This window comes from Ochotona curzoniae, unplaced genomic scaffold (assembly GCF_017591425.1).
Source record: "Ochotona curzoniae isolate NIBS_2020 unplaced genomic scaffold, NIBS_Ocur_1.0 scaffold_1852, whole genome shotgun sequence".
Taxonomy (NCBI): Eukaryota; Metazoa; Chordata; class Mammalia; order Lagomorpha; family Ochotonidae; genus Ochotona; species Ochotona curzoniae.
In genome coordinates this window covers 35,895,116-35,907,991 of record NW_024467087.1, presented here as the reverse complement: position 1 = coordinate 35,907,991, position 12,876 = coordinate 35,895,116, and the positions used below count along the sequence as shown (strand labels likewise).

General features: G+C 46.1%; 1 protein-coding gene across 1 annotated transcript; it reads left to right on the top strand.

The window, feature by feature from the left end:
• Positions 1 to 5,085: 5,085 nt before the first annotated feature.
• LOC121169077 (nuclear RNA export factor 2-like) lies at positions 5,086 to 12,522 on the top strand. Its single transcript, XM_040999545.1, has 16 exons — positions 5,086 to 5,136; positions 5,407 to 5,490; positions 5,594 to 5,698; positions 5,804 to 5,884; positions 6,018 to 6,087; positions 6,244 to 6,332; positions 6,452 to 6,559; positions 6,730 to 6,834; positions 8,680 to 8,745; positions 8,856 to 8,911; positions 9,028 to 9,135; positions 9,254 to 9,312; positions 9,415 to 9,530; positions 9,630 to 9,672; positions 10,149 to 10,218; positions 12,291 to 12,522. Exons 1-16 carry the CDS (start codon positions 5,086 to 5,088, stop codon positions 12,520 to 12,522), a joined length of 1,443 nt encoding a protein of 480 aa, XP_040855479.1.
• Positions 12,523 to 12,876: the final 354 nt, after the last annotated feature.

Here is a 12,876-nt window from a genome sequence, read left to right as displayed (position 1 = left end):
TCAAGGTTTGTCTGTGCTTGCACATGGTTGAAGTTAGTGCAGCCTATCAATGTCCAGGCTGTCGTCTTAGGTGCCAGATCTGAAATGTATGTTTGTGTTGTGTGGACAGAGCAGGGAGTGCCCCACGGGTGCAGAATAGCAAGGATTCACACACACTGCTCTCCACCCCCAGCATGGAGCAGCCCTTTTCTCCATAACACTCAAATGTAGGGATGGGTAGTTGATGACACCTTAACGATTCTGATGTGGTAAAGAATGTTCCAAGGATATTATTGCTGTGGTTTTTACGGTCCCAAAATGTTGTTGACTCCATTGCAGAGTTGAGAGAAAATGTGTCCAGGGTCTTGTGGCTGATCATGTCAACCTCAATGCATCCACAGACCCGCGACATCTTCAGGTTATAATCCTACTAACTAGGGCATAGGGCAGTTCCCAATAGTTCACAAATTTTTATGAACCCCACCTTCCTGTTAGGCATAACTTATTTCCTGTCACTGTTCACTTTTAAACACTTCACATATGTTATATTAAGAAGCCATGTGTTGGTGTGTGGATATCTTGATAACATACACTAACCAAAGGAAATGTCTACCTGGTTCATTCGTATGGTAACTCAGCAGTCCCAGACAAGCTCCTGTGACTCTCCATTAGAAATGCCTTTTGCAATTCTCTGCTTTACTGGGAGGAATAGGAAGTGCTCACATGCTATCAAATAGCTGCATTGTGTAGCTAGAAATTCAGGCTAACTCCCTGGGTTTCCTACAGACAATGTAGACAAGGATTGTAGAATCTATGGTCCAGCTCCTGTCCATCTTCTCTTGACATCATCAGACCTAGATATCCTCAACCTCCTTGCCCTAATGATCTCTATTCCTTTTCTTGCCTTCTACTGTTTTTTTTTTTCATTTTTAATTTTTAATTTTTAATTTTATGCTACAATTCCATAGGGTATGGGGTTTCACTACCCCTCTCCAAATTCCTACCCCCAACTGATTTTCCCCATATTATCACTATAGTATAGACCTTCATAAGGAGTTATAATTCCATCAGTCTGTTATTTAGGTGTGCTCCAAAACTGCTGGTACACACAATGCCAGACAGTCCAGCATCCTATTGTCAAGATAGTTTCATTGGGAGTCCATCTTTGATTTAGAAGTAGAGATGTATACTGCATTGTATCTTCGCATCTGGGCATGATAATCTTCATTACGTTGTCACTATACAGTCCCTTAGATGAGAAGCCACGAAACAATATTAACAATGGGAATGAAGTTAAAACATTAACAGCACCATGGAGTTAAACAACATGCTACTGAATAACTAATGTATCAATAAAGAAATAAAATAGAAAACACAAAAGTTTCCTGGGTAAAATGATGCTACTGTGCGATCTACGAGTCAGTGAGGATGTTGATAAAAAGAAGAGAAACTATCAGGAAGAAAAGAAAATAAAAACAAATTTCCCAATAGGATTGGCACCAAACGATGTAAATGCTAAACCTGAAATGCCCTTCACTGATCTGTCCCCAGTCCCTTGTCCCCTAGCAATGCACGGCCCCCTCCATGCATGTAGTGGACATGACAGCTGTGTGGTGGACATGGTTAGTGAGCACCCACAGTGGCATGGTAGATACTTTGTCAGCTTCTCCCCAGATCTTTAAGAAAAAAAAATTAAGCATTTATGCTGGCACACTGGTGGTATAGTTAACACAGAGTTGCCATTGATATCACCCAGAATGTCTGCCGCCTGTATTAGAGCTTTGACCAAATGATTTCCACCTCTGACAATTCTTTAGATTTAAATTTTAAAGTTGAGTATTTTGACATTGAGATTTCTATTTGGATCCCTGGAAATTTCAGAGGTGAGACACAACCTGGAGTCACAATAGTTCACTTTACACTGTGTAAAATACATTCTTGAATTACAAAATAATGCCATACTTATGTTATGCTGATAAAAGCCTGAGGTTTGATTGTGTACATGGATCAATCACTGCTGATGGGACGTAATTTCAGAGTAGATCCCTTCCTTTATAACTGTATACTTAACGTGGTTTGTCCTTCATGTCCTGCAAGTTGAGTCTGAGAGGAAGCTAGACCTCTGTCCAGGCCTGCACAATGTCTGGACTGGACCTCAGCTTCCATGGGCTCAGGGAAGCTTCAGGAGTGCAACCTTCCCAGTAGCAGACATTTACTACCCAAGACATCATGGACGAGGCTGCACAAAGTGACAAAGGCAGCCATTTTTCCTAAGGAACACTTTACTTACCTGAATATAAAGCTGTTAATTGTCATGTGAATAACAGATAAATGATCTCATCAGTGAAGGAGAAAAAGGGGAAAGGAAGAGAGATGAAGGTTGAAAGGGACAAAAAGGAGGGAGGGAGGAACGGTATTCGGAACATTATTAAAATTACGTCAGTGAAGCAAATTGAATCAACTGGAAACTAATACTAAGCAAAACCCATTACAAACTAATAAACAAAATAATACTAAATAAGAAGGCCTAAAACTAAATTCAAAAAACACTTTCAGGGCCCACCGCACTAGCCTAGTGGCAAAAGGTCTCTCCTTGCACGTACCGGGAACCCATATGGGAGCCGGTTCGAATCCCAGCTACCCTGCTTCCATCCAGGTCCCTGCTTGCGGCCTGGGAAAGCAGTCGAGGACAGCCCAACACGTTGGGGACCTGCACCCACATAGGAGACCCAGAGAAATTTCTGGACTTCAGGCTCTGAATCGTCTCAGCTCGGGCCTCTCTGGCCGCTTGGGAAGTGAGTCAGCACATGGAAGATCTTCCTCTCGGCCTATCCTCCTCTCTGTGTATCAGATTCTACAATAAAATAAATAAATAAGTAAATCATAAAAAAAACCCCTAAGAAACCAATCTTAGGTCTGGCTCGATAGTCTAGGGGCTAAGGTTCTCTACTTGAATACTCCAGGATCCCATATGGGCACTGGTTCTAAACCAGGCAGCACCACTTTCCATCCAGGTGCCTGCTTGCGGCCTGGGGAATCAAGGACAGTTCGAAGGACAGTTCGAAGACTTGGGACCCTGCCCATGTGTGGGAGACCCAGATGAAGCACCAGGCTCCTGGCTACGGATCAGCGCAGATCCAGACTTTGTGGCCACTTGGGGAGTGAATCAACAGACGAAAGATCCTCCTCTCTGTCTCTCTTCCTCTCTGTATATCTGACTTTGTAATAAAAATAAAAAAATCTTTCAAAAAAATAGAATCCAATTTCAGTTCTGCTACATTGTTGGATGAAACAGCCCAGGACATGTACGTGATTTGTGTGGACTCAAACTTTGTGATCTGAAAATGTTGTGTGGAGTCAGTTCCCATGAGATTTCTGTGAGGAAGGCTACAGGATCCCCGGCAGTGTTCCCAACCCTGAGCCAATGCTGGATGGTACTGGGAAAGACTGGTCCCTCTTTCCATGCTTTCACTACCATACACCCAGCATCATGGCCGTGCTGTAGGCAGAATTTCAGAGTGAACCAGGAAGTACTGGTCACACACTGATGATGTCATAAAGAATCCTCCCTCACTACAGTCTCCAGGAGGGAGGATCAACAAGGCATCCTCGACCCTGAGGGAGCATTAAGGCAGTTTAGAGGAGCAGCACTGGCTGCTTTCTCAGCCTGTTGCTCGCACCCCTGATTCCTGCCGGACCAATGCAGAACAGGGACTGTGCTGAGAAGCAAGAGTCCAGTAAGTCAACGCTCCAGTATGTCTTCTGTTTAAGAAACGTCTGTTCCTCTGGTCTCCCTGCTGCTCTGAGTCACTTGTGTGCTGTCCTGATTCATTGTCTTCATTCGGGTTGTAAGGTAGCTGTCAGGGAGCTCACATTTATACTTTTATTCTCAGTGATATTAAATCACATGCAGTGGCAAATAAAATCCGAGTGATGACAAGTGGGGCATGACATTACAACAAAATACCTGTTTTCCATTCAGACATTCATTATACAAGAGTTGGGTATATGCAATGTTGACTCTGGTACTAAAAACATGTCAGAGTGGGCCAAGATATTTGCTCTGGGTATTTCCAGAAAATTATAATTGAGGGCAGTGATGGGAACATTGGGACATTTTTGGTAGGTGCTGCCACAGTGTCACCTGTCCTTAAAGCTTGAATTACCTGTGAAATGGAAGTTTTCATATAATCAGTCTGGTGGCTGGTAGGATTTGAGGGTGTGGAGGAGGTTGTCTCCCAGGTATCGGTGCTATTGTGAAAGAATCTGAGAGAAGAAGGCAAGATTGAAACAGATTTCTGTGCACAAGACACATTTCTGTTTACTACAAATCCTCATTTAAAAAGTGATTTGACTGAAGTGCTTCTTATTCAAGATTTTTCTTCGTATAGGTTTATTTGTGGGATATCTGGACAGGGATTGGAGTCCTCTTTCTAAGCTTCCTAGGATTGTTTTCATGGGGCCGGTTATTACATTTCTTGCATTAATATGGCTATAGACCATAAGGTAGTACCTCAGAAATTTATGTGTCTTCAACGTAATATATTTGTCTTGAATTTCAGAACTCCATGATGGTACCACCCACCATGAACGGATGAAGAAAGACTGGGATTTGTTCCGTCGCCGTTTATGCCAGGAAAACCTTCAGTATGAACATGGTGTGCCTGAGCCTCCACCTTCACACCACCAGGAGGCAAATGGAGCCCAGGCAATGGTAGACACCCAGGAAGAAATACAGTTAGAGTGGTAAGTGAATTGACTACTGGGTCTAAACGAAGCAACCTCTTGAAGCATGGGACTCTTCCATTTCCGGGTCTTCTTTTCTCTCTCTCTCTGTGTGTGTGTGTGTGTGTGTGTGTGTGTGTGTGTGTGTAATGGGAAAACTAAAGCATGCTAGAAATGGTGGGTGGCTGGGAATTTCTACCTCCAGTCATCAGAAAAAGGAGCTGGGTTGGGAAGGTTGTCCTACCACTTACAGAAACCTGCTCTTACTTCTTTCCAAGCACTTCTTATACTACACAGTACAAGAAGAGGATGGTAAAAGCTTCTCATCATGGCCAAATCCACATGCCTTTGTGCCGATATAGCAAATATCCAAGGAAAGACATGAGGGGAAAAACACAGGATGGATCGGCGTCATGCTGGTTTAAGGTCACAGTGAGTGTCTTGCTAAGATCTGCGTGAGATAGAATACTCTGAAATCTCATAGAAGTAAGGCTGCGTGAGCCCAGGTGATTCCGGGGGGAGCGAAAAATAGAGAAAACAGGGCTCTGAAAACTCAAATATTGAGCACAGAAGAAATTCTGTGAGCACTCTTTCTTCAGGAAACACTAATTGCAGTTGGAAAGTCTGAGGGGGAGCACTGAGTTTGTCACTCTGAATTCTGTATTACTGATCATATCATTGAGTTTTCCTCTTTACACTTAGATTCCACATGCACGAAAGTGTAACAAGACAAAACTGATGAAATCAATTCAGAGTTACTGCACGCTTCCTTTCGTTGCTGTGGACGTAAGACAGGATGGTGAAGGCAGAGGGGTGGGAGAGGGGAGAGAGGAGCCTGGCTCAGCAGGGACAGATAAGCTGTCAGACTGTTGCTGTTGCTTCCCCATAGTTCCATTACATCAGGAACCAGGCCTGTTTCTTTATTCAAGATGAGATTGCAGCATCCGCCCTGAGGGATGTGAGTGGAAAGATTCGGGATGATGACAACAGAAAGGTGTGCGCAGAGGACACTGCAAAACCGATTCCCAGGGCCAGGGGCTGGTGGTGTTCCTGCTTGGGAGCAGAGATCCTGGTGCTCAGGCTGCCCCTTCTTTCACAGATAGCTGTGTTCGTCCATCGCTCTGCTGCACCCTACTCTGTGCAGAATCAACTGAAACCAGAAGAAATGCAACTGCTGAAGGTAATGAGGTTAAAGAATGTTGTGCAGTGCACACTCCACACACCTGCCTCTTCTCCCCGCACTCCTACATGTCCCTGTCACCAGCCCCTCTGGCTGAGCCTCAGAGCCCTGCTCTCCATATGTGTCTTTACAGCGCACTTTGTACAAACGGTATGATGCCAACACAAAGCGCCTTGACCTACAAAGTCTACGCCTTGACCCAGGTATAGCTGTGAGCTGCAGTTGCATGGAGAGAGAAGGCAGGGTGTAGGGGGTGAGAATAACCTGGAAGTACACAAAGTGATGACCACTTGGAAGGTGTTGGTGTTGGCTCTTGTCAACCCATCTCCTTCTGCTTCCCTTCTCCTGGTTTCCTGTAGACTTGATGCACCATCATATTGACATGATACTGAATCAAAGACAATGCATGGCTGCAACCCTACAGATCATTGGAACAGAATTCCCTGAGGTATGGTCCTAGGACTAGGACTCCCATATGGGACAGAGTGTCACAGGGTGGCCTGGAGAGCAAGCGTACCTCCCAAGCCACAGATGTGAACTATCACTCCAACCCCTCCTTCCCCAAAGCTCTCGGCTCTGAATTTGTGCAACAACAAACTGCACCATCTGGATGGCCTGTCTGACATTTTAGACAAGGCCCCCAAAGTCAGGTCCTTGAACCTGTGTGATAACGAGGTGAGAAGGGGGAGCCACAAGTAAGTGGGGTTGAGGATGAGTGGGTGGGTGCATATCAGGTGACAACATGCAGATGATATACCTGTGGGTAAGGGTCAGGACTGTGGGTGCAGGGCCATGGTCATGATTCCTTGTACATCATATTGCTCTTGTCCTGTTGTTTGTCTCAGCTTTGGACAATACTAGAACTGGAGAAGGTAAAAGAGCTGAAGCTGGAAGAGCTGTGGCTGAAAGGGAACCCGCTGCGCAAGATCTTCCCTGACCACGCAGCCTATGTAAGGTCAGTGGTAGTGCCTGTGAACTGTCTGTGGACATTCATCTGCCAGGGGCTCAAGTTGGCCCTGAGTGGCACCTGTAGGAGGATGTAACCCTGGTCCTCTAGGAACACCTGGACCCTGCCTCTCCACTTTGTCCTTCAGCTGTTCTTTGAGGTCTCCTTTCCTCCTTCTGACATCATCTCCTTTCCAAATGATTAGAGTGTTATCCCTCCTCACTGTGTTGGACTCCCAGGTGACCTCCCATTAGGTTTGCTCCAAGAAGCAAGGTTCCGTGTCTTCACAAGGGACAGCAATGTTAGCCCCAAGCCAGATGGTGTTGCCCTCAACTTAGACAGCTCTTGCATCCCACCTTCTCAGGCTGACTCAATGCTGAGAGGAGCTCTTCCTCTGCTCCAAACTGCTCCCAGAACCTGCCTGAGGTTTAAATGTTCTTTTCCTGCCCCATTTTGTAGAGCTGGTAGCTGCATGCCTGCCAACATGACATCAAACCCTTTGTTTCACTTCCGGGAGCTGGGACTTACCTGAGGAGAAACCCATGTTCCCTGATTCATGTGGCTAACTGCTGGCAACTGTCAGAAAGAGGGATTCTTGAGCCAAGACTGGAAGGTCAAGGGTAGAGGAGATGGGCGAGATACAAGGGCATGCCTCTCATGGGCACCACTTCTCCATTCATCCTCAACTACATCCTCCAGAGGAGACCCAAAGGCCCTTGATGCATCTGATTCCTTGCTTAACGCTCTGACAACTAGGCACTGCTGCCTGTGGATCTGGAGAAGAGAACACAGTGATGATAGCAGGGGCCAGAATCCTTGATCCATTGCTCCTTCAGGGAAACTGCTCCCATCTCTGGGGCTGCTCAGTGCCCAACCTCACTCAACCAACATCACACAGGTGACAAAGGCTCAACCTGCCTCCCGTTGCCTCTCACAAGTCCAGCCTCTTCTCACACTGCCCTGGGTCCATCTGGTCCGGCCAATGGCCCCTGATGAGAAGGGTTGCAGCAGAATACCCACTTCCCTGCCCCCTTCCTTCTTGATCTCAACACAGTGGTTGAGTCTCTTCCCCTTCCTTTTGTTTGCTATTCCTTCTTTGTGCTCTCTTTTTTCTCCCTCAGCTCTCTGTAGCCTACCACCAGTTGCCTTCTCTCATCATGCCATACTGACTTTACCCTGTGTCTGGATTCACATATCACTCTCTTGTTTGTCCCGTTTCCACCCAGGCCACTGCTAGGGGGTTGAGTTGGTCTTTCCCAGCTGGTGCCTGCAGAGGGATTCATAGTCTGAGAAGCAGCACAGGCTTGGTCTCCAACCCCATCCCAGTAGCATGTGAAGATTCCCAACATCACACCACAAAAACTGAGGGAGATTGGGAGCTGGCTGAGGTCTGGGATGCCATTGGGGCTTTTGCTGGTCCTGGAGTAGTTAGCGAGGACAGAACGTGATGCAGAAGAAACGGGAAAGGATTTTAGAGGAAGAACAGATGCAAAAGAGGAAAGAGAGTGTGCAATCCCAAATGTCAGCCACTACTATCTATCACTCTCTCTCTCTCTTTTTAATCCGACAGAGGGATTTTGGATTGCTTCCCCAATTTGTCACGCCTGGTGAGTACCTGTACTCATCACTCTCTCTTCTTCGGACGTACACCATCTCAATAACTGCTCACAGCATTTGGGTGGATTTGGGTAACAAGTTGGCATCGCAAAATCTTTCACTAGAGAGATGACTTCTAATGAAGGCCATGCATATTCCCAGTGCAAAACATATTCTTAAGTACACACACAGACATGTGGTTGTACATGACCTTGCACAAACCACGTGTTCATTGTGCTGCTCTCTTCCCAAGGATGGCAAAGACTTATCCCCACCAGTTGCTGAAATGGATGAACAGAAGACAACAAAACCAAGTGAGGTGAGGAGGAGGAGGGATTAGGGAGACTTTAGTAATGGTGTAGCAGCTCGGGGTGCAGAGATGGGGTTACATCACTTACAGTTTCTTAAATGGATTTCTTTTCATTCCAGAAAAGTTCTCAAGAAATCGAAATGATGAAGAATGTGATCATCAATTTCCTTCACCAGTAAGTATGCCAGGGACTATGAGGAAGGCAAATGTGCATAGGCCTGCTCACATGAGTTTTCAAGTGTCAGTTGTGTCTGGGCACAGACATAGCCCATCTTCATCGCTTCCCCACAGCTATTACTTCATCTATGACTATGGAGATCGCCATACTCTTATTAATGTTTACCACGAGAAGGCTTATTTCTCTCTGAGCACTGTCTTCAACTCCACAGACCCGGTCCCGTAAGTACTGTATTCACATCTCATCTGGGGCCAGGTAGTTCCCAGGCAGACACAGGTCAGCTCCTGCAATCAACTCTTCTGCCTGGAACACTGCTTACTGTTCTTTGTTGTCCCCTAGGACCGAATTGTGTGAATACGCCAAGATCAGCAGGAATATCAAGAACATCACAGAAGCAAGTAAGCATTTGATGGGGCAGTCCGGGTGAGGTCAAAGAAAAGAGACAGTTTAAGATCCAAGGGATGGGTGTGGCAGCACAGGTCTCTTCCTCTCTCACATAGGCCTGAGGAGGCAACTGCTGAAGCACACAAACCATGCCATCGTGGACACCCTCAACACGTTGCCTAAAACTCGACATTATTTCAGCTCCTTCTCAATAGACACCTGCTTCTACACAGTGAGCACCTGCTTCCTCCCTCTGGCAGGCTTGAAGTAATTAGAGCTAGACCAGAGGTGCAGGGGCATCCTGAGAACCTGAGTTCTTCTTCCCTTTCAGGAGAAGTCCTTCACTGCCACTGTCAAGGGGATTTTCAGGGGAGGTGAGTGCTCTCCATAGTCACCTCCTCAGAGCCCCCACTACACCCTTCTTCTCCCTGGCATACCCCTCAGAACTCTCCCAGCTTCTCCCAAATCTGTTTCCTTCCTTCTGCTTATTCCTCTGGTGTTCTCCTTCTCCTTGTCTGTCCAAACTGTTTCTTCATCCATATTGGCCCATGCCTGTCTACTGCATATATTTCAGCACCTGGGACACAGGCTGTGCAGTTGACTTGCAGCCCCGTTATATGCTTTCTCGTGATGTAGACCCTTCTTTTCTCTCCTCGCGGCTGACCAATGCAATGTACGGCACTAGCATCCTTGTCTTGGTTCCTGAGAATTAAATTAAGAGGTGACTTGTCACATTGGCGTCAGTTTGACCAGTATGATCCTCTTCAGTATTAGACCCGGACTGAGAAAGCAGTGTGAGTGGGTAAAGAATGTGCATTCCAAGTGGTGCTGTGTTTTGTCCTTGAAACAGAGAGTAGATCTGAAAATTCGGTGCTTGGTTTCATCCGGACATTCGTTGGGTTCCTGACTGACACTTCAAAGTAAGTGCTGTGCTGTTCATGGAACAGCCATTCCTGCCTAGGACCACTGGTAAGGGAATGCGATAATGTGGCACTCGTGATGTGCTCAGTCAGTGGGACTAGCCGTAGGTAGAGCTGAGGGACAATGTGTCCTGGAGGTTAAAAGAGATGTTTCTGGAGCCAGTTCGTGGTTCCTCCTGCTGATCCCACCACTTTGTACGTATGGGAAGTTGGTCACATTACTTTATGACACCATGATTCACTGCCCTCACTGAAGGTGGGGATAACTGTGTCCACTCCTTTGCACTGTCACACAGGAAAAGTGCAGAGGTGAAGTGCACAGACTGACTTAAAATATGAGACAGTCTTCTCCAGCATGAGCTCAAGGTAGGGTTAGAGGACACAGTTATGAACCTTGGGAGGCAAGAGAAGGGGGAACATGTGAGAATCTGGTAGGTGTGTGGTAGTGGTTATGGAAGAGCCTGTTGGGAGCTGGGACTGTTCTCTGTGCAGCTGGCTGAGGACCCATTTCCCCGACAGTGTGTGCATCCTGAATGACCATCTCTTTGTGAGCAACACCAACCCTGTAAAGGTCCGGAACAGCTTTTCGATCGTGGGGGCCATACCGTGCTCCCACTGTCCACCCACCCTCTCCCTGCTGCAGGAAGAAATGGTGCATGCATTCTCTGTGCAGTCTGGGATGAAACTTTCATGGAGCCAAAAGTGAGTGCTGGTTGACCATGGGAATGGGGGCAGTAGGACAACAAGAGTGTGGCACATGAAAATGCATGTGATGTGGAGAAGGGTCTCTGAGTACTTTGCTTCTGTATGAAAATATTGTGCATATGAAAGAGAGAAACTTTTATACGGATACGTGTAGAGATTTTTTCAACTTATTTTCAGGTTTTATATGATATACAGAGTTAATTTGATGCCTGCAATACACACAGTGCACATACAAGTGCTGGTTCAAGTCCCAGCTGTTTCCTAGGTGACCATCTAGAGAAGGAAAAATGTGTGCTTTTGGAAACACTAGTACAGGAGTATTCGTAGCAGCATTTTCTGTACTAGCCTCAAGTGGAAGCAACTCCATTTCCCCTTAGCTGAAAAGTGGATCACTAAGTATGGCTACCCACATCCTGCTCTCCCAAGTATCATAATTCTGACATAGGCTGTCACAAAGCGTCACATGCCATGTGATTCTGCTTGTAACAGACACCTTGGACTAGGAAATCCATGGAGACTGTGAGCAGAGACATGCTTGCCTGGGACTGGGAGAAAGAGCTAGAGTGAAAAGTCATCACTAACCGTTAAGGAGTTTCTTTTCTAAACAAGAATATGACCTTGGCATTAGCTGGGATAGTTGCAAGTCTTGCGAGAACAGTATCAAACTCCGAATCATACATTTTGTGAGGATGCTTTTTGTATTACATGGCTGTTATCCAATTTAAATATGTTTGAAAATCATGTGAGTTTATACTTTAAATTTCTGTATATTCTTTTGGTATAAAAGATATGATGTCCTTTTTTACTTGAAAGTCAGAGTTTTAGATGGAGAAGAAGAGGAGACACACATACACAAAAAGAGAGTGAGAGGCACTCTCCATTGATGGTACACAATGACCTTCTCTGGGCCACATTGAAGACAGGATCTTGAACTTCTTTCAGGTCTCCCACATGGATGGCAAGGGCTCAAGCACTGGGGTATCTCCTGCTGCTTTCCCCAGCCCATCAGTAGGGATGTGGTCAGATACATAGCAACCTGGAATGGAACTGGTGTCCATATGAGATTTCTAGAGTGTCGTTGGTGGCTTTATCCATTGCTTTTGCCAGCCTCCAACATACCTTTGTAAAGCAGTATGTATGTACAAGATCCCTTGTTTTTTGAGCATCACTGTTTCTCTGCTGTGGCTTCCAGGGTGTGAATGTTAGGGAAAGACATTGTGGTTGTTGAAAAGCTTTCATTCATGGTCAGAGCAATAATCACTCTGGCGCATGTGTAGCAGGGGAAGAGTGGCACCAGTGATGGGGTGGCCTGATGCGATTGGTGTGTGTGTGCTCTGTGGAGGTCACGTGTTCTTCTCCCAACGCAGATGCCTTGAGGACAATGAGTGGAACTTTACCAGTGCGGTACAGGCCTTCTACACGCTCCAGGTGAGGCCTGGGAAGCAAGTGGGTGAAGATGGGTGTGTCTGGGCCTTCAGCATTATGGAAGGGGTTAGCTTGGGGGTTGAACTTGGGACCCCTGGCTCTCCTGATGTCCTGATTCCTTCCCTGCAGGACCAAGGTGTCATTCCAAAGGAGGCGTTCAAGAAAAGCACCTAAAAGAATCCCAAGCTCTGCTTGGCATGTTAGCCATGTCCTCTTTTCTTTTCGTTTTGCAAGTATCAGGTGTTGTGCATTGTTGGGTTTGTAGACCTGGCATTTGAGACACTAAAAATCATTCCTTGTAAGTGTGGTAACTACCAGACAATGGGTTGAATGTTGTCTGTTTTCTCTCACTCGTTATTGTTTTTTCAATTCATATAAAATCATGGCATGGCATGGTATGGCATGCGCTTGTTGTGTGTTCTTTATAGCTCTTCTTATGTCCAGGTCATATGCAAGCATGACCAGTGATGAACTATGTAGACCAGTAAGTGTTGTAGCTCAATCAGAGATGGCCTGCACCGTGTTGTA